At 40.3% G+C, this 17,462-nt stretch overlaps 3 protein-coding genes across 4 annotated transcripts; 1 reads left to right on the plus strand and 2 right to left on the minus strand.

Annotated features, from left to right (window-relative positions):
* On the minus strand, positions 1-9,666 carry LOC121266202 (protein PLANT CADMIUM RESISTANCE 10). The gene is made up of 4 exons (XM_041169962.1): positions 9,321-9,666; positions 2,068-2,261; positions 1,046-1,272; positions 1-442 (listed from the first exon to the last, which is right to left on the minus strand). Exons 2-4 carry the CDS (start codon positions 2,237-2,239, stop codon positions 272-274), a joined length of 570 nt encoding a protein of 189 aa, XP_041025896.1. The 5' UTR covers positions 2,240-2,261; positions 9,321-9,666; the 3' UTR covers positions 1-271.
* A 904-nt stretch (positions 9,667-10,570) lies between these two features.
* Positions 10,571-12,225, plus strand: LOC121266028 (heavy metal-associated isoprenylated plant protein 45-like). Its single transcript, XM_041169719.1, has 3 exons — positions 10,571-10,788; positions 10,886-10,961; positions 11,277-12,225. The coding sequence occupies exons 1-3, from the start codon at positions 10,711-10,713 to the stop codon at positions 11,597-11,599; spliced, it is 477 nt and encodes a 158-aa protein (XP_041025653.1). The 5' UTR covers positions 10,571-10,710; the 3' UTR covers positions 11,600-12,225.
* On the minus strand, positions 12,166-14,163 carry LOC121266027 (membrane steroid-binding protein 2-like). Of its 2 annotated transcripts, XM_041169718.1 has the most exons (3): positions 13,807-14,163; positions 13,325-13,679; positions 12,166-12,710 (listed from the first exon to the last, which is right to left on the minus strand). In XM_041169718.1, exons 2-3 carry the CDS (start codon positions 13,657-13,659, stop codon positions 12,431-12,433), a joined length of 615 nt encoding a protein of 204 aa, XP_041025652.1. In that variant the 5' UTR covers positions 13,660-13,679; positions 13,807-14,163; the 3' UTR covers positions 12,166-12,430. The 2 variants fall into 2 exon arrangements, with proteins under 2 accessions (XP_041025652.1, XP_041025651.1); XM_041169717.1 differs by having other exon boundaries at positions 13,325-14,162.
* Between the last annotated feature and the right edge of the window lie 3,299 nt (positions 14,164-17,462).

The following is a 17,462-nucleotide window of genomic DNA, read 5'->3' on the forward strand; positions in this document are numbered from 1 at the left end:
TTATCTAAAATATCTTTGCATTGTTCAAATTCAATTACTTTCAAAAGAAAATATCCTTTTTACCATCCAGTCACCTGCAATAGACACTCTCACTGTGTAGGAAAAACTCATTACCGCTAAAACAACATTCTATGCTGCTACAAGGAGAATTTCCGGAGGTAATGTGGTAAAAAGACATGAAGCACAAAGCACAACCCAAGACTGATGTTGCCGATTTCCCTTTTTATTTCATTGAAAGATCTTGCAGAAAGTTCTAGGGTACAGTAAGGCGCTACTCCTTGGAAGCCGATTCCATTGTCTGCACTGGTGGAGCTGTGACTACAGCCAAATTCAGATCAGGGGATCCCAAATCACCAGACCTTTCACGGATCTCCCGGTACTCTTGACAGATGGCACACAAATGGCAGAAGAAATGAGTAACAAAGTCTCCGCATGGCGCTTCCTTCATAAGCAATAAAAATGTAGTGGTAAGCTAGAGCAAGTTAATATAGCAAAACAATAATTTTATCACAAGCAGTACTTACAATGGATGAATGGAATAGAAAAATTGGTTATTAACCTAGTTTACCAGCATAAATTGCTACGAAATATTTTTATATGCCAAGACTTGTTAGGGGTGGTTCGCCCAAAAGACTGAACTCAGAGAAAGGGGATAGTCTTAGGTTGCCAATCAGCAGGGCATAGCAAACGTCATTCAAATTTTTTTTTTTTTCTTGCCATTCAACCTTACTAATCATGGCTGCCACTCGATGAAGCCAGACAAACCAGCAAATAATTTGAGAATCAAAGACAGTGCCCATCTTCTCATTTCTCATTAAAGTTTACAAGGAGGCCGACTAGTCTAAAGACATTCTCAAGGCAACCTAGTAATACGCCTGGTATTTTTTGGGATGGGCAGAGGAGTCAAAACCTCAGGCGCCTTTAAAGTCTAATGAAGATACAGAGAAAAAGAATTACCTTAAGAAGTATTTGATGGGAATAAAAACAAATAAAAAGAATTGATGACTATATCTTCTAAATACATGATTGAAGTCTAAAACTGTACCTGCAAATTATACTCTGACCGTAGAGCCCTACGGTATCCACAAGCATAGCATGAGATAAAGAATCCAGGTAAAGCCAACAAAGTGCCGTCGGTCAACAAGCAACAAACAGAATTGAAAAGAGCCCACAAAATAAAATGGGTCATGCACGATCCTATCAGAGTCCCAGAGCCGAGAAATTCTGCATTCTTCCCAAAAAGAAAGCAAGGACAAAAAAAACCTACACAACCTGTACCATGTAACAAACTGCAGTCAGCGGATAATCTTGGTTTAACAGTCATACCTTGCAGATCTGAAGGACAAAATTGCAATTCCCTGCTTCTATTATTTTAATGCTTATCCACTTATTGACTGTTGATTGAATATTAAGAATTATACCTTTGCTTTGTCCAACATACCATAACATAATTTTTTTTTTTTTATCGGCACTAGGTGTCCGGGAACAGCGTCCCGACAAATTCCGAGGGTGCACAGGCCCTCGGCAAGGAGTTTTCTGCAAGTGCATCTCGGGTAATTCAAACATACCATCAAATAAATAAATTCAGAGAAGTCATGCCATAGACCCTCCAGCTCAATTCCCAAAACAACGAACAATTAGATCTTTTTCTCCCTCAAACAAGTGAGAATAAAGAACTACCATCTTATTGATGTTATATACCACTGAACCAGACTGCTACTGCCTTCTCTTTGGTTTACAAAATATTTTAAAAATACAAATAAAGCATCTTTAGACCAAGCACGCCATCAACTGAATTTGGCTCTCAAAACACATACATTCAGCATTTATCATTACGTCAGGAACTTGATCTCTTAATAGATACTTAACACACTAGTATAAATATATTTTCAGCATCATGTTGTTTCAAAGCGGAATAACTGTAAACAATAACATCCACAGAAAGTAAGCCCAGTACCAAGAAAAAGCTAAAAAAAAAAAATTCATTTTTACTGATTGTCATATTCAAGAGGCACCTTATAATTTTGCTTCTGATAAATCAAGGTCACAAGGCAGAAAGTAGCGTACAGCTCTGCATATCATCGAAACATGCACAGATTCCAGAAGACCATTGCAACGGTCCGTTGCTGGCATGACCATGTGTAGGAATATCTTCATTGCCCAGAACAATCTCTGATGCTGAATCTGACTGTCCCAAAGGCACATAAGGGGGCGGCACATAACTGCTCTGGCTTTTCATCTTTCCTCACTACACAATCAGCCTGTAAACCGTGAAGAGTGTCAGAAGGCAATTACTTAGAACACAAATATTTAGACCATAAAATCCACAAGCACAAACCCTTACAAACAAATGCATTTACTTATTTATTTAAATCCTTGTGATCCTAAGATACAGCTGGAACAAAATATCCTTATCGAATGCCCAAAAAAGGGCCAAATTACATAAGTTCCCATGAATTTAAGAGTGGTTTGAAGATTAAACCCTAGTTTCTAATTGCTGCAACTAGAACCCCATAATTTCAAACACTTAATAGTGTACCCCTTCCGGCAGGCCCGCGTACTGGCTGTAAGATTTCTCTTGTGACGCCCCGACTCCCACGTACAAAAAATAAGGGAATCGTGACGTCAGGATGGTGACAATACGGTCACACATCCCAACGAAGTGCCAGTGTGTGTATATGCAACAGTGTACAAATATAATAACGCAGCGGATAGTCAACTAAGTACCAGAATTTAAATACAAATATTTAACACAATTTATCTTTAAAAATTATACAGTCATCCCAAATATAATACAAAAAGTAAATACAGTAATTGATAAAAACACATCTCACTAAACAGGAGCAATCCCAGATCACTCCTCCACCGGAGCCAAACTAAGGCTCGTCATCATCATCTGCATCAAAATCTGCGATACCATAAAATGGTACCACAGGTAAGTATAAACCAAACAACTCTCGGGATAAAAATACATTAATGCAACCAACAATATAGCAAAATACATTTAGCCATAAAATATCATTTTTTTTCCAGAAAAATGATTATTTCCAACACACGCCAAAAATCCCATTTTGGCCCAAAATAACCGTAAAACATTTTCTCATAAAATGATTCACACAAACAATCCATTTATCGGACACTGTAGGCGGGAATCGCATGCGGGACTCTACCACCGTCCCTGCTTACCACCATCCCTACCGCGTGCACCGTAGGCGGGAATCGTAGGCGGGACACAACCACCATCCCTGCTTACCACCATCCCTAACGCGTGCACCGTAGGCGGGAATCACAGGCGGGACTCTACCACCATCCCTACAGTTCCTTTACACACAATGCATACTTAACAGAGCACTGTAGGCGGGAATCACAGGCGGGATACAACCACCATCCCTGCTTACCACCATCCCTACAGTCTCTTTTCCTTTTACTCATATGAAAATCCAATTTCCAATAAACACATGAACATGTATGCAATCATGCGAAAACCCAGTTTTCTTTACAAACATGATCATGCATGCAATATGCGATGTACGTGAACAAGTCATAACCAACAACCAACAACCACAATTCATAATGCAAACAAACACACAACTCCGTCCACAATCCATCCGACCCCCGAAACTCCTCGGACTCAGTCCGGCAAAACAAACAAATTCACAGATAATATGTGTTAGTGCAAAAATATATTTAAATCACGAAAGTTCTTTAAGGAAAATACTTACAGTGCAATATAATAATTTCCGGAGGATCTCGAAGTTGCAAGTGGTGATTTCTGAGCAACACCACAGTGTAAAATACACTGTGGCCGTGGGTCACAGATACCCACTTTTCAACGAGGACAAACGAAGACCCAAAAATGGTAGGGTAGGGCCAAGAGAGGTCGGTGAAGCCAATGGTGGCGGTGGTTTGCCTTGGGTGGCGGCGAAATGGGCGGTAGAAGACCAAAATGCCCAAATCGGAAATGTAGTTGGTGGAGCTTCACCGGTGATGGATCGGAGGTGGGGTTGGGTCCAATGGGTTGCCAAGAGGTCGGGGATGAAGTGGTAGGAAGATGGTGGCCAATGGTGGTGCAACGGCGGCGCAACGACGGAAGGAGTGCCGCGGCTTCGAAGGGCTACTGGTGGTTAACGGCGGCACGGATGGAGGTGAGGTTGGTGGGGTGAGGTCGCCGGCGGCTGGGGAAGCTAATGGGCTGGGCGGTGAGGGCCACCGCCGGCTCACGGCGGCGCTGGCGTGAAGGTGGCCCGCGGCTTCGTGGGGGGCGTGTGGGCTACCGGCGGCGAGGTAGGGGCAGAGATTTGGGAGGTGAGGTCGCCGGAGGGAGGGGGAGCTGGTCGGCTGGGCGGTGTCGCGCACGGCGGCGCGACGGCGGCGGGCTGGGCGGTGAGGAAGAACGGACGGAGAGAGAGGGAGGGAGAGGGAGTGCGCGGGAAGGAGAGGAAATAAGGAAGAAAAAGAAAAGAAAGAAAAGGAAAAGGAAGGAAAGAAAAATGGAAGGAAAAGAAATGAGGTCCAATCCTCATAACTTGGGTCACAAAAAAGATCCAACGGAGACGATTTTAAAACCACAAGTTAAATAAAATAATTTAAACGTAATGGTAAAGTCAAATTGAAATAATTAAATCCCACGGTAATTAATTTAAATATTAAAAGTAATTTAAATGCATAACAATAAATAAATACTTGGAAAGCACATAAAAATAATTTTCACCAAATTAAAATCATAGAAATAAGCTTACTAAAAATCCAACCAATTTTAAAATAAGAGGATAAATTTTTGAACAATCAAAAATAATCCTTCAGTAAAAATACACTGAAATACGGGGTGTTACATCCTCCCCCTTAAAATAAAATTTCGTCCTCGAAATTTGTAGGGCCAAACATCACTCTAAGGCAGGATACCAAATACAACCAGAACACTCTTAAGAAACACACAACCTCCAACACCCAACGGGCATGGATACAGCTTGCATAACTTTCCAAAACCCAAGAATAAACCACACATGGCATCCATTACGAAAGGTAAGATTAGACCCATACCTGCCGTAACTCCAGCGTCCTGAGTCCCTGGAATCTCGTCGCCAGCACTACCAGGAGTCACTGCATACACCCGAGCCTGAACTAGTTGCCTCTGATTAGTCCTACCACCGCGATGACCACCCTGATTTCCTTGGGTCCAATTAGGGCACTCACGAGCAAAGTGTCCTGTCTGACCACACTCAAAGCACTGGTTCCAACCCTGACGACACTCGCCCTCGTGGGCTCTATTACATCTACCACAAACTGGAACTCGGCCCCCAATACGTATACCGGAAGCTGCCTGCGCTCTGGCCCCGATCCTTTGCACAAACTTCTGTGGCGACCCGGAGCTGCTCCCTTCACCATCAACGTTCAGTCGCTTCTTACCCGGAGGGGAACCTACCACAGCACCTCGCTCTCGCTCAGCAATTGAGGCCACATTGACCAACCTCTGAAAGTTCTGGATTTCCAAACATGCGACCTGCCTGCGGATTTGAGGGCGCAACCCTTCTTGGAAACGTTCAGCCCGCATCTCTTCCGTAGCAATAAGGTGAGGAGCAAACCGCCCAAGCTCCATAAATTTCCTTGCATACTGCTCGACAGTCATGTCTCCTTGAACCAAATTATTGAAATCCCGAGCCATTTGCCGTCTCATCGAAACAGGAAAGAATCGATCATCAAATTCTTTCTTAAAACGCTGCCAAGACACAGCAGCCAAGGATCCCAACTCCATCTCTAAAAGTGACCGCTTGGTCTCCCACCAATTTGCCACTTCACCTTGCAGCATATAGCTCCCATATAATACCCTCTGGGCCTCAGTGCATCCACAGACTTCAAACGTTCTTTCCAGATCTTGAATCCACCTTCTAGCCCGTAATGGATCCTCTTCACCAGAAAAAGCAGGGGTCCTATGTGCTAAGAAGCGCTCATAGGTGCACCCGGCCTGCATCTCCCTGAACTGCTCTCCTTGCTGTGGACGAAAATTCTGCTGAAGAAACTCCGTCATCCTATTCAACGCCCTCGCCATGGCATAATTTCCATCACCCCTCGGTAATTCATCCTCGGGCTCATTAGCTTGCCTTCTTAGTCGTACCATTTTCCTGCCATAGCGTAACCCTTAACCCCACTATCAGTTTAAAACAAACTAAAAAATATAATTATAGTAAAATAAATTAAAATACAACCATATCACATAAAATAAAATAAAATAAAACCAACAAAATAAAATATCATAAGACAAAAGGAATAAAACAAATGAAATAGTACACAAGAAAATAATTGAAACAAGTAAAATTGCCTGCCATATAATAAAATAACTAAATAAACTAAAATAACAAAAATAAGATAAATAACAAACAATTAACGTACAATTAAAATAAATAAAATAAATTAAAATAATATACTCCCAACAAAATAATTTCAAATCAAAATTTTAAAATTTTCTGGTACTACACCTATGGGACATGTGGTTTTACCCAGAGCCGAACTGCTCTGATACCACCTGTGACGCCCCGACTCCCACGTACAAAAAATAAGGGAATCGTGACGTCAGGATGGTGACAACACGGTCACACATCCCAACGAAGTGCCAGTGTGTGTATATGCAACAGTGTACAAATATAATAACGCAGCGGATAGTCAACTAAGTACCAGAATTTAAATACAAATATTTAACACAATTTATCTTTAAAAATTATACAGTCATCCCAAATATAATACAAAAAGTAAATACAGTAATTGATAAAAACACATCTCACTAAACAGGAGCAATCCCAGATCACTCCTCCACCGGAGCCAAACTAAGGCTCGTCATCATCATCTGCATCAAAATCTGCGATACCATAAAATGGTACCACAGGTAAGTATAAACCAAACAACTCTCGGGATAAAAATACATTAATGCAACCAACAATATAGCAAAATACATTTAGCCATAAAATATCATTTTTTTTCCAGAAAAATGATTATTTCCAACACACGCCAAAAATCCCATTTTGGCCCAAAATAACCGTAAAACATTTTCTCATAAAATGATTCACACAAACAATCCATTTATCGGACACTGTAGGCGGGAATCGCATGCGGGACTCTACCACCGTCCCTGCTTACCACCATCCCTACCGCGTGCACCGTAGGCGGGAATCGTAGGCGGGACACAACCACCATCCCTGCTTACCACCATCCCTAACGCGTGCACCGTAGGCGGGAATCACAGGCGGAACTCTACCACCATCCCTGCTTACCACCATCCCTACAGTTCCTTTACACACAATGCATACTTAACAGAGCACTGTAGGCGGGAATCACAGGCGGGACACAACCACCATCCCTGCTTACCACCATCCCTACAGTCTCTTTTCCTTTTACTCATATGAAAATCCAATTTCCAATAAACACATGAACATGTATGCAATCATGCGAAAACCCAGTTTTCTTTACAAACATGATCATGCATGCAATATGCGATGTACGTGAACAAGTCATAACCAACAACCAACAACCACAATTCATAATGCAAACAAACACACAACTCCGTCCACAATCCATCCGACCCCCGAAACTCCTCGGACTCAGTCCGGCAAAACAAACAAATTCACAGATAATATGTGTTAGTGCAAAAATATATTTAAATCACGAAAGTTCTTTAAGGAAAATACTTACAGTGCAATATAATAATTCCCGGAGGATCTCGAAGTTGCAAGTGGTGATTTCTGAGCAACACCACAGTGTAAAATACACTGTGGCCGTGGGTCACAGATACCCACTTTTCAACGAGGACAAACGAAGACCCAAAAATGGTAGGGTAGGGCCAAGAGAGGTCGGTGAAGCCAATGGTGGCGGTGGTTTGCCGTGGGTGGCGGCGAAATGGGCGGTAGAAGACCAAAATGCCCAAATCGGAAATGTAGTTGGTGGAGCTTCACCGGTGACGGATCGGAGGTGGGGTTGGGTCCAATGGGTTGCCAAGAGGTCGGGGATGAAGTGGTAGGAAGATGGTGGCCAATGGTGGTGCGACGGCGGCGCAACGACGGAAGGAGTGCCGCGGCTTCGAAGGGCTACTGGTGGTTAACGGCGGCACGGATGGAGGTGAGGTTGGTGGGGTGAGGTCGCCGGCGGCTGGGGAAGCTAATGGGCTGGGCGGTGAGGGCCACCGCCGGCTCACGGCGGCGCTGGCGTGAAGGTGGCCCGCGGCTTCGTGGGGGGCGTGTGGGCTACCGGCAGCGAGGTAGGGGCTGAGATTTGGGAGGTGAGGTCGCCGGAGGGAGGGGAGCTGGTCGGCTGGGCGGTGTCGCGCACGGCGGCGCGACGGCGGCGGGCTGGGCGGTGAGGAAGAACGGACGGAGAGAGAGGGAGGGAGAGGGAGTGCGCGGGAAGGAGAGGAAATAAGGAAGAAAAAGAAAAGAAAGAAAAGAAAAAGGAAGGAAAGAAAAATGGAGGGAAAAGAAATGAGGTCCAATCCTCATAACTTGGGTCACAAAAAAGATCCAACGGAGACGATTTTAAAACCACAAGTTAAATAAAATAATTTAAACGTAATGGTAAAGTCAAATTGAAATAATTAAATCCCACGGTAATTAATTTAAATATTAAAAGTAATTTAAATGCATAACAATAAATAAATACTTGGAAAGCACATAAAAATAATTTTCACCAAATTAAAATCATAGAAATAAGCTTACTAAAAATCCAACCAATTTTAAAATAAGAGGATAAATTTTTGAACAATAAAAAATAATCCTTCAGTAAAAATACACTGAAATACGGGGTGTTACATCTCTGACCCTCAAAGAAAAGCCAGGGAGAGGAGGAGGCCTTTAGTCTTTAGGACATCCTTACTACTTTCGGGAAACAGCCTTTTTTTTTTCAATTTAAAAAAAAAAAAAAAGCCTTCATCTATGCCTTTGGGGAAACAGCCTTTCCTCAGTTTAGTCTTTATCCATGCCTATTGTTCGTACTCTCCCTCTCTTTTCCCCTTCTCTCTCGTTTGTTGCATAATTTTTACAGATTAATGCATAGCCTTAGGTTTGATGATTTGTTCAAAGCAGGTCCAAGAGTTGTTCTCTCAGCAGATATTCGATGTGCAGATTGTCAAAAAAGAGTAGCTGAAATTATGTCTAGACTGAATGGTAATTCCACCAAGTTCTTCTAAATTGAGATATTGCCCTTTATTGTGAGGATTTTCATAAACCTACTTCCCGTTCTCCCAAAAATAACTGATCACATAAAATCCCAACAATCAGATTATTATTATCATCATGTATAAACAAGACTAAGCCTTTAGATGGAAGAACTATAAAAATTACCTCAATGTTTTTAAGGGTGCCGACCCTGGAGGGCCTAGCTGGTAGCTCCAGTGACCTCGTCGGAATTGAGCCGAAGAGGGCTTGAAGCGAACGGCAGGTGGCGGAAGGTGGTAGTAGCAAGAGAATGGAGGTGGGAGACCCAAGCGTACGGTTGTGGGTGTGGGTGATGGGTTATGCCAAAGGCGTCGAGCAGAGAGAGAGGGAGCGAGGAAGAGGAGAGAGAAAAGTGAAGAGAACTGAAAAAGAGAAGAAAACGTAGAAACGGGCCTCTTGACGTTTCTTTGAAGTTTGGCAATCCATGGAGGCCGAATCAAGCAGACCTCCTGAGCTCAGCCCAAAGAAAACAATGGCTAAGGCCAGAAGGCCAGGAGATAGGTAGGCCGGCCCGTAGAGCAAGCCTAAAGGAAATTAGGCAGTCGTTAAGAAGCCGAGATAAATATGGAGATGAAAAAGTTTCTGCTGGGTATATTAATTTTTATTTATGGTCAGGAATAAATTTCTGCTTCGTATTCGTATTATTGGATTGTGAAAGCTACACATTATAAGCAAAGCAAGCATATGCCGTAGAGATGAGATAGATATGACGAGTGTGAAAGCCAGAGATTCCCTTGGCGTTGCATGCCAGAAACCACAGCCAGCAACTTGTCTCTGCATAAAAATAACATGCATGCAAACGTTGCTTTCCTTTTAATATTCCGATCCCTTTCTTCCTGAAATTATTTTCCCCAACCAACTCAATTCAACTCAACCCAATACGTATATAATTAATTAGTATATACCCATGATTTTGTCACATTATTATATATTCAGAAAGTAGTAATCAAATCATGGAGGACATGATTACATGAGGATGATCACCACTACCCGGATCGCATTTACATGACTTTTATCATGACTACAGCTTCCATTTGTCTTGCTCTTGCCGGAACTATTTTCCTGATCACCATTCTCTAATTTCAATCAATTAAAGAGTGCGCGCGTATCTTCTTCTTTTTTGTTTTTAAAGGAATTAATAACATATATAGATATAGGAGGGATTTGGCCACAAAAGAATAAAGAATCATGTTCATGAGCTAGACAGATCATTCGAGCTGAGACCAATTTCAACATTTTTGCCATTTTAACGTTGATATATAGTTTACTTTTTATATACGACATTAAGTAAATTCGATCGAGCATTTCAGCCAAAAAAATAGTCATGTGCGAAAAAAGAAAATGAAAATTGAAATGCATGCATGGGATATCTCAAATTAAAGGAATGGAACATTATCAGGGCTACATATCTTAAGCTTCAGACACAAGCTGAACTTTGTAAGAGCAAAGACATCCGCCCGCACGATTAAGAAACGAAATAGCTAGCTAGCCCAAGGGCATATCGCCGGGAGAGAAAATGTGGCCAGAAGCTAAGGCTCTGCCCATGATATTGTTTGGTCGCCGAGCTACAAGTGCATCTAATCATGTCATGTCTGTAAGTGCGTGCTAGTTCGATCTCTTACATGCATGTCATGTTTAACTAGTCTACCATCTCTGATCTTTTCATTTTCATTTGTCCATACGTATGACAGATTGTGGAACTCTTGGTGCATATGGATTGCGAAGGATGCGAAAAGAGAGTTCGAAAAGCAATCTCGAAAATACATGGCATGAGTTCATCGATCCGTCTTAATTATAAGTATATATATATATATATATATATATATATATATATATATTTGTATGTATGTATGTATAGGTTTTCAAACCCATTTGTTTTTCTTTTCTCATATATATTCATCAGATTTATTTCTCATCAACTTCTTATGGAAAGCTCATGTATACTCGTGCGCCATTTTTATATTTATGAAGATGATAAGCTTCTCAGTTGGTTCCTGCATGGAATAGATCTCGCTTCAGTAATCTGCTCTAATATATATTTCTGCACGTGTCTCTTGCTTGCAACAATTGGCATGGAAGCAGGTGTTGATAGCTTGGAAATAGACATGGACAAGCAAAAGGTGACGGTAACGGGATACATTGACCAGAGGAAGGTGCTAAAGATGGTGAGGAGAACAGGAAGGAAGGCTGAGTTTTGGCCATTCCCATACGACACAGAATACTATCCATATGCATCCCATTACTTAGACGAATCTACTTACTCCTCTTCCTATAACTACTACCGCCATGGCTTTAACGAAAGCGTGCACGGTTACTTTCCAGACCAAGCCTACTCTACTGTCTCTGATCAAACCGTCCATCTTTTCAGTGATGATAATGTTCATGCCTATTGCAGTATTATGTGATTATACTTGCATTAATCATGAATTATGGAAATAAATAATATATAATGCCATTTCAAATGCAAACAAATATGATACGGCATGTTATTATTATTTGCTTGTTAACTTTTTTTAGAATATAAATTAATTGGATACTGTTTTTCTCTATTACATCAATAATTTAACATGATATCCTTCTAGAACAATTATTGCTATCCTCTTCCTGAATTTCTAATAATAATAAGTCAAATCAATATTCATTACATCTATGATCGATGTGTCACAAAATTTATAAAAACTTTATAGTAAATTTTATAAGAAGTTTAACATGTCCGTTACAGAATCTATGGAAAGTTTTATTGCTGTTTGTATTGAATGACATGCAGCTTGGTCTTATCCGGTATAATGAAATAAAAGTGGGATATGAGTGTAATTTTGCTGGTATATAACGCCTTGGTGAAGGCAACCATTGAAATGAATATAAATCTAGCCTTGCAAATTGCAAAGACTCCATTCACTCTGTTCAGACTTCAGCTTGCTCTGCTATGCACGATATTTTAGCAGTATTGTAAGCTTAGTGATAACCTTGATGCAAGAAAAACCCTCAACAGGGAAGGAGCAGGTTCTACATTACATACTAACCATACACATCATACATACAGATTTGGAAACCATCTGCCTAGCAATAAAATGCAATCAAAAGGGTCTCATTTATTCAGCTCTAGGATCAATTTTGTTACTGCCATCCATGGCAGCAACCCACTACAAGATTAAAACCTCAGCTAAATGCTCTGAAGCTCAACCTCATGGAGAGGAGAAAACCAAGAAAATGAAAGCATTTTCTTTTTCCCCCCTCTATTGTGCTTTTGCTTTTTCTTGCGGGTTCTGACTCTCTTCAACTTTATCTCCACTTTCAGGGTGCTCAATCCTCGTTCCTTCTGGGACAAGCTGCCCAACTTTCGCATATTTTTCAATGAATTTATCTTCCCAATCCTGCAAAATTTCAAGCTCGGAAGCATCCAGACCTTCAAGGTTACCATTAATGTCTTGGGGGTTAAAAGATAGAAGCGCTAGGGCTCTGCTGGCTTCCCTTCCCGCAAACATTCCATACGGTCCACCAGGACCATAAAACATCCTGCACATAAATGTCAACTCAACTTTGATGCTCGTTTTAACCAAAATCCAATATTATGTAAACATTACTAGCACATTCAAATTGTAAAGAATATATCAAGACATTAGATGAACGGTATTGAAACTGAAGACAAGGAATAGGTTGTGATGAAGTGCCCAAGCAACAACAAGCATACCAGTCTTAGTAATCTCATACAATAAAATCTAAGCACAACTTGATGGGGGTATTTGTCAAGCAGAGGAGTTCCAGTAAGGCCTGAATGCAGAACAAAGAGTAGTTTGGACGAAGAACCAATCTACTAATGAATTTTATAGGTTTGAGTAAACAATATTGGTTTTTTTTCCCTTTTCTTATGAAGAAAATATTTTGGTGGTTCACAAGTCACTAATCACATAATTTTTATTCGAGTTTAAAGAAGGTTCAGAACCAATCCAAACAGTAAGAATTTCAAACCAATTACACTATCCACAATCGGCCCAGTTACATGATTTCAAAACACCACCAAAGAACTCCCTTAAAGAACCATTCAAGAGAGAGAAATTGAAAATTTTGAGGAACCAAATCATGATCCTGCTGAGAGTTGATACAAAAAGAACAAGATTTTATTGGGGTACCTGGAGCTAGAGACGTCGTAGATCTGACCTTTGATGGCCATTAAGATGGGTTTATTGGAGTCAGAACCGTTGTAGGCTCTTAGTTGCTGCTCAGTCATGTCTCCCAATTGGACCGGGTTTCCATCATTAGTACTGGAGAAACTCGAGTTAAAAAGGTTGGAGTTGATGTTTCCGGCGGTAACGATGGGGGGTTTATTGAAATCTTCGGGGGAAACAAACATGCCGCACACCATCTTATAAACCACGACCATAAGAGCCGCGATGGTGAAGAAGGCCGCCGGAGATAGCCCCGTGTACTCCGTCATCTCTTCCATCACAGTTGTATAAAGCCCCATCCCAATTCCCTATCTTCTTCCTGGTTGCGTTCCAAGCTTTGTGGTTTAGCAACTTTATTTTTTCACAAGAAGCTAATAAGGAAGAAGAATCGAAGAAATGAAGAAAGAGAGAGAGAGAGGAAGAAGGGTCTAGGACTCTACGCTTACCTACCTACTGCGACCAACCAGCATGGCTTCAGCCTTCACCTACCCACGTTTCATTCCAGTTTAATTTGCAAAACTATCCCTCTTAAAAACGTCGACGTGTATGACCGTATTCCCTTAAAGGGGAAATCGGAGCCGGCCCAATGTGCCGACTCCGGTGACGGTGAGGGGTAACTTTACTACGAGAAACAATCAGTCTTTTAATATTATCAAGAGACAATCTGTTATGAATCTAGATTGTGATAGATGAACTGAAGAAAATAATAATCAATTTGCGAGATAAGAAATGGATTCAGAGAATGGAAAGGGAAGATTGTATTGATACGTTGGATTTCGTTCGAGGCAAATCCTTCCTCCCATCACCCATGTAACAAAGTTCTTAGAGCACTCCCGGCTTTTGCATTATAAAAAAAAATATAAATTATTTGAAAAATTGTTCTAAAATTAAGTTCCATCGTATTCCGTAAAATGAAGAGTAAAATACAATTAATTCTAATAAACCGCTTCACGTAACTGGTACTGTTTATCTTATAAAAAAATTTTATTGTTGATATTTCATTTATTTCTCATTTTCATTTATTTTGATTTTTATCATATAAGTAAATTTTTTTTATTGTTCATCATTTAAAATATATATTTTATTTTCTTCTAAAAAATATCTTAGAAATATTTTTAAACCAATTTTTTCATATTTAATTTAATTTTTAATTTGTATTTAGCTTATATGTTTTTGTTTTACTTGTATACGAGTGAATTATTTTACATTATATATAAAAATAAATTGTAAATATAAAAAAAATATGAATATTGTAAATTTATTGATAGAAATGAAATATTTAAAAAGAATAGAAAAATAATATTTAAATGATATAAAGAAAAAATAGATAAGTTGATGGATGACATATTGTAAAAATTAGTATATAAAATATAAAAAATAAATTTTAATAATATATTTTAAAAAATATAATAAAAAAACCATTGACAATGCTCTTATAATGTAAGTCTAGAATAATCCTCTCACTCTCTTCCTTCCCCTTGTGGAACCACTCCAGAATAGAAAAGTACAAAGTGACAGAAGATAAAACTCTACAAAAATGATAGACAACTTAAATTGTAAAGCCTAGCAAAATGCACAGCTTGACTCCCAAAACCAACAGCTTCAAGCCACATAAAACGCAACGTCTCGTTTACTTCAACCCAAACGACATCGTCTACTGTAAAGCTCCTACAACACCGTTTCCAGATTAGCTTGGTTTGGGTAGTGAAAATATCTGAGAAGTGTTAAGAATATTTGTGAATAGTAATAAAAAAGTAAAATAAAGTATTGAATAGTAGTAAAAAGTAGATGAAAAGTAATAAATAGTAGAAAAATAGGTTAAAAGTAATAATAAAGTAAAGAATAGTAGTGAGAGTATCTTAAGATACTCTCACTTGCCAAACACACCCTTAACTTCAACCCCTTTCATCACTTTGACACACACTTAGCATATTCACTTCATAAGCTAGGTTTCGCCATATCCCCTCCCCTTCCCTAGCTAGGTTCCTAACAAACCCCCTTCTCAAAGCACCTTGCCCTCAAGGTGCTACAATGCTTCAACAATTCCAAGTCAGTGGCTTCTCTTAAGTCGTCTTGGAAACAAGGAGGATAGCCTTAAACTTGAATTGACCTTCAAGGGAAGAATGTTTCATAGCCAAGTAATCTTCCCAAACATTAGTAAGGCTCTTATGGAATGAAGCATACTCTCTTGCAATTGCATAAACTTGCTTTACAAGCCCACTTAGAGGGGTCAACTCATCCTCATCAGAAGTAAAATGATCCTGGCTTTCCTCTAGAAGTTCAAACTTGGCATCTTCAGAATGGTTTGGTCTCTTACCAAGACCAAAATGACTGCTGGAACCATTATCAGTTACTAATGCTCCACTATTTGAACCCCTTGAAATTCTAAACAAGTGATTCTGATTATCTTTACTAAGGAATGTGGCATTTTCCATTATCTTCAAACACTTCAATAGCTGCATCAGGCTTTGTAGATTCAGTCCATTCTTGACATGTTGAGTGACTGAACCATGCTCCATCCAATTTAACTTGTCTAACTCTAATGCATTAGTATGCTCCTTTAACCAATCTCTTAAGTTGGATCACTATAGCCGACCCGTTGGTAATAAATTGTGTCCATAACTTTTGCAGTGCGAACAAGTAAAACCAAGGCCTTTTCTTTTTCTCTACCTCTATCAAAGGGCCAATGAGGTGGCATTATATCGAGCAACTAAAGTGCGAAATTATTATCTACTAAATCTTGCAAACTTATAAGCCTTCTCCATTGCCTTGCTCCTTCAATCTCTTGCTGTGTGGGTAGCGATTCCTTGATGAATGTCCTGCTCTAAACATGGCGGAAGCCATGCAATTTTCTGCAAATTCTTTTGCTAAAAGGATAAACCCTTTCCAACTGACTTCGAGCCACAATAATAACCCAGCTTCCCGTTTTCCTTGAAGCATGTTGTTTTGAGGTTATTAGTGTCTTCATACTGAGGGTGACCCTTGCAGCAACAAATCCTTACCCAACGCCATTAATTTCGTTTTTAAGGACATACTAAGGTCTCTGCCACCACCATTACCAACAGTTAAAGCAGTGAATGTGGTTGCATCAACATCACTGATGGTGGTGGTAGCAGAAGAAGTACCATGACAGTGTGACTGGTCTCTTTTCCTAAATGATCCATAGCTCAAACCCACCGTAGAAATCCTCCTCTTCCTGTAACTGATCCCACAAGCGTTATATAATGAATTAGGCTTAGCAGGCCCCCTCTCCACAAGGGGGACTTCATGGTCTTGCAAACAACACCCAAGAATGAACAAACACCGAAAATTACTGTGCAGAATTTCTTCCCCCATGTAGGCACAGAAGACTCCCACGTATCCTTAGAATTCTCAGCAAGGGGGCAGGCATTAGTAATATCATCATATCCTACAACCAATTTTAGAGACATACACCGAGGGAAAACTACAACATAGCATCTGGCATTGAAAAGTGGAAAAACAAGGGTATGCTCTCTTCCTCTATCAAAGGGTTCAAAAACCACTCTAAATGGCAACAAATCAAGCAGATAAGTAGCCAACAGTTTCTTACCCTTAAAATTCTCAGCAAACTCAACCATGGGAAGTGCACAGCCAGCCTTCAATAATTTTTTCAGACCCATCCGAATTCTCACATCAAACCCACTCCCCACTCCACACACCAAGTTCTTTTCCCGCACCTTCTTCTCCACCACACAAACCACATAATTACTCTCCCTCTCAATGACATGATATACTATATTATTTGCTATAGAAATTTTATAGGATTCTTTCAGAAGCTCAATGGTGTCTCAGGCATTACATCTCAATCCCACAGGGTTACGTTCTCTTCCTCTATCAAATGGCTTAAAAACAACTATAAGGGGCAAAGCATCAAGCAACTGAGGAGCAAAAAATTCTTACCCTTAAATTTCCCTGCAAACTTATCCATGCGACATGCTTCATCAACCCAAATGCAGTGGTACACTTTTCATCCATGGGTAGTGCTGCCTCAGTATAGTACTTCTCTGCTTCTGGGGTGCTCATAATTTTTGCTGCATGGTCCCGATTGCTAATGTCCTTCAAACGAAGATCCATCTGCACA

Source organism: Juglans microcarpa x Juglans regia, chromosome 5D (genome assembly GCF_004785595.1).
Source record: "Juglans microcarpa x Juglans regia isolate MS1-56 chromosome 5D, Jm3101_v1.0, whole genome shotgun sequence".
Taxonomy (NCBI): domain Eukaryota; kingdom Viridiplantae; phylum Streptophyta; class Magnoliopsida; order Fagales; family Juglandaceae; genus Juglans; species Juglans microcarpa x Juglans regia.

Bases quoted from the DNA above. Each gene is read 5' to 3' on its own strand.
- LOC121266202 (XM_041169962.1), bottom strand. From the start codon at position 2,239: ATGAAAAGCCAGAGCAGTTATGTGCCGCCCCCTTATGTGCCTTTGGGA. The intron at 1,273-2,067 runs GTACGCTACTTT...TACATGGTACAG, and splicing joins TTTCGATGATATGCAGAGCT to GTTGTGTAGGTTTTTTTTGT. The intron at 443-1,045 runs GTACAGTTTTAG...TTGCTTATGAAG, and splicing joins GGTCAGAGTATAATTTGCAG to GAAGCGCCATGCGGAGACTT.
- LOC121266028 (XM_041169719.1), top strand. From the start codon at position 10,711: ATGTGGCCAGAAGCTAAGGCTCTGCCCATGATATTGTTTGGTCGCCGA. The intron at 10,789-10,885 runs GTAAGTGCGTGC...TACGTATGACAG, and splicing joins CATCTAATCATGTCATGTCT to ATTGTGGAACTCTTGGTGCA. The intron at 10,962-11,276 runs GCATGAGTTCAT...GCATGGAAGCAG, and splicing joins AGCAATCTCGAAAATACATG to GTGTTGATAGCTTGGAAATA.
- LOC121266027 (XM_041169718.1), bottom strand. From the start codon at position 13,659: ATGGGGCTTTATACAACTGTGATGGAAGAGATGACGGAGTACACGGGG. The intron at 12,711-13,324 runs GTACCCCAATAA...ATTTATGTGCAG, and splicing joins TACGACGTCTCTAGCTCCAG to GATGTTTTATGGTCCTGGTG.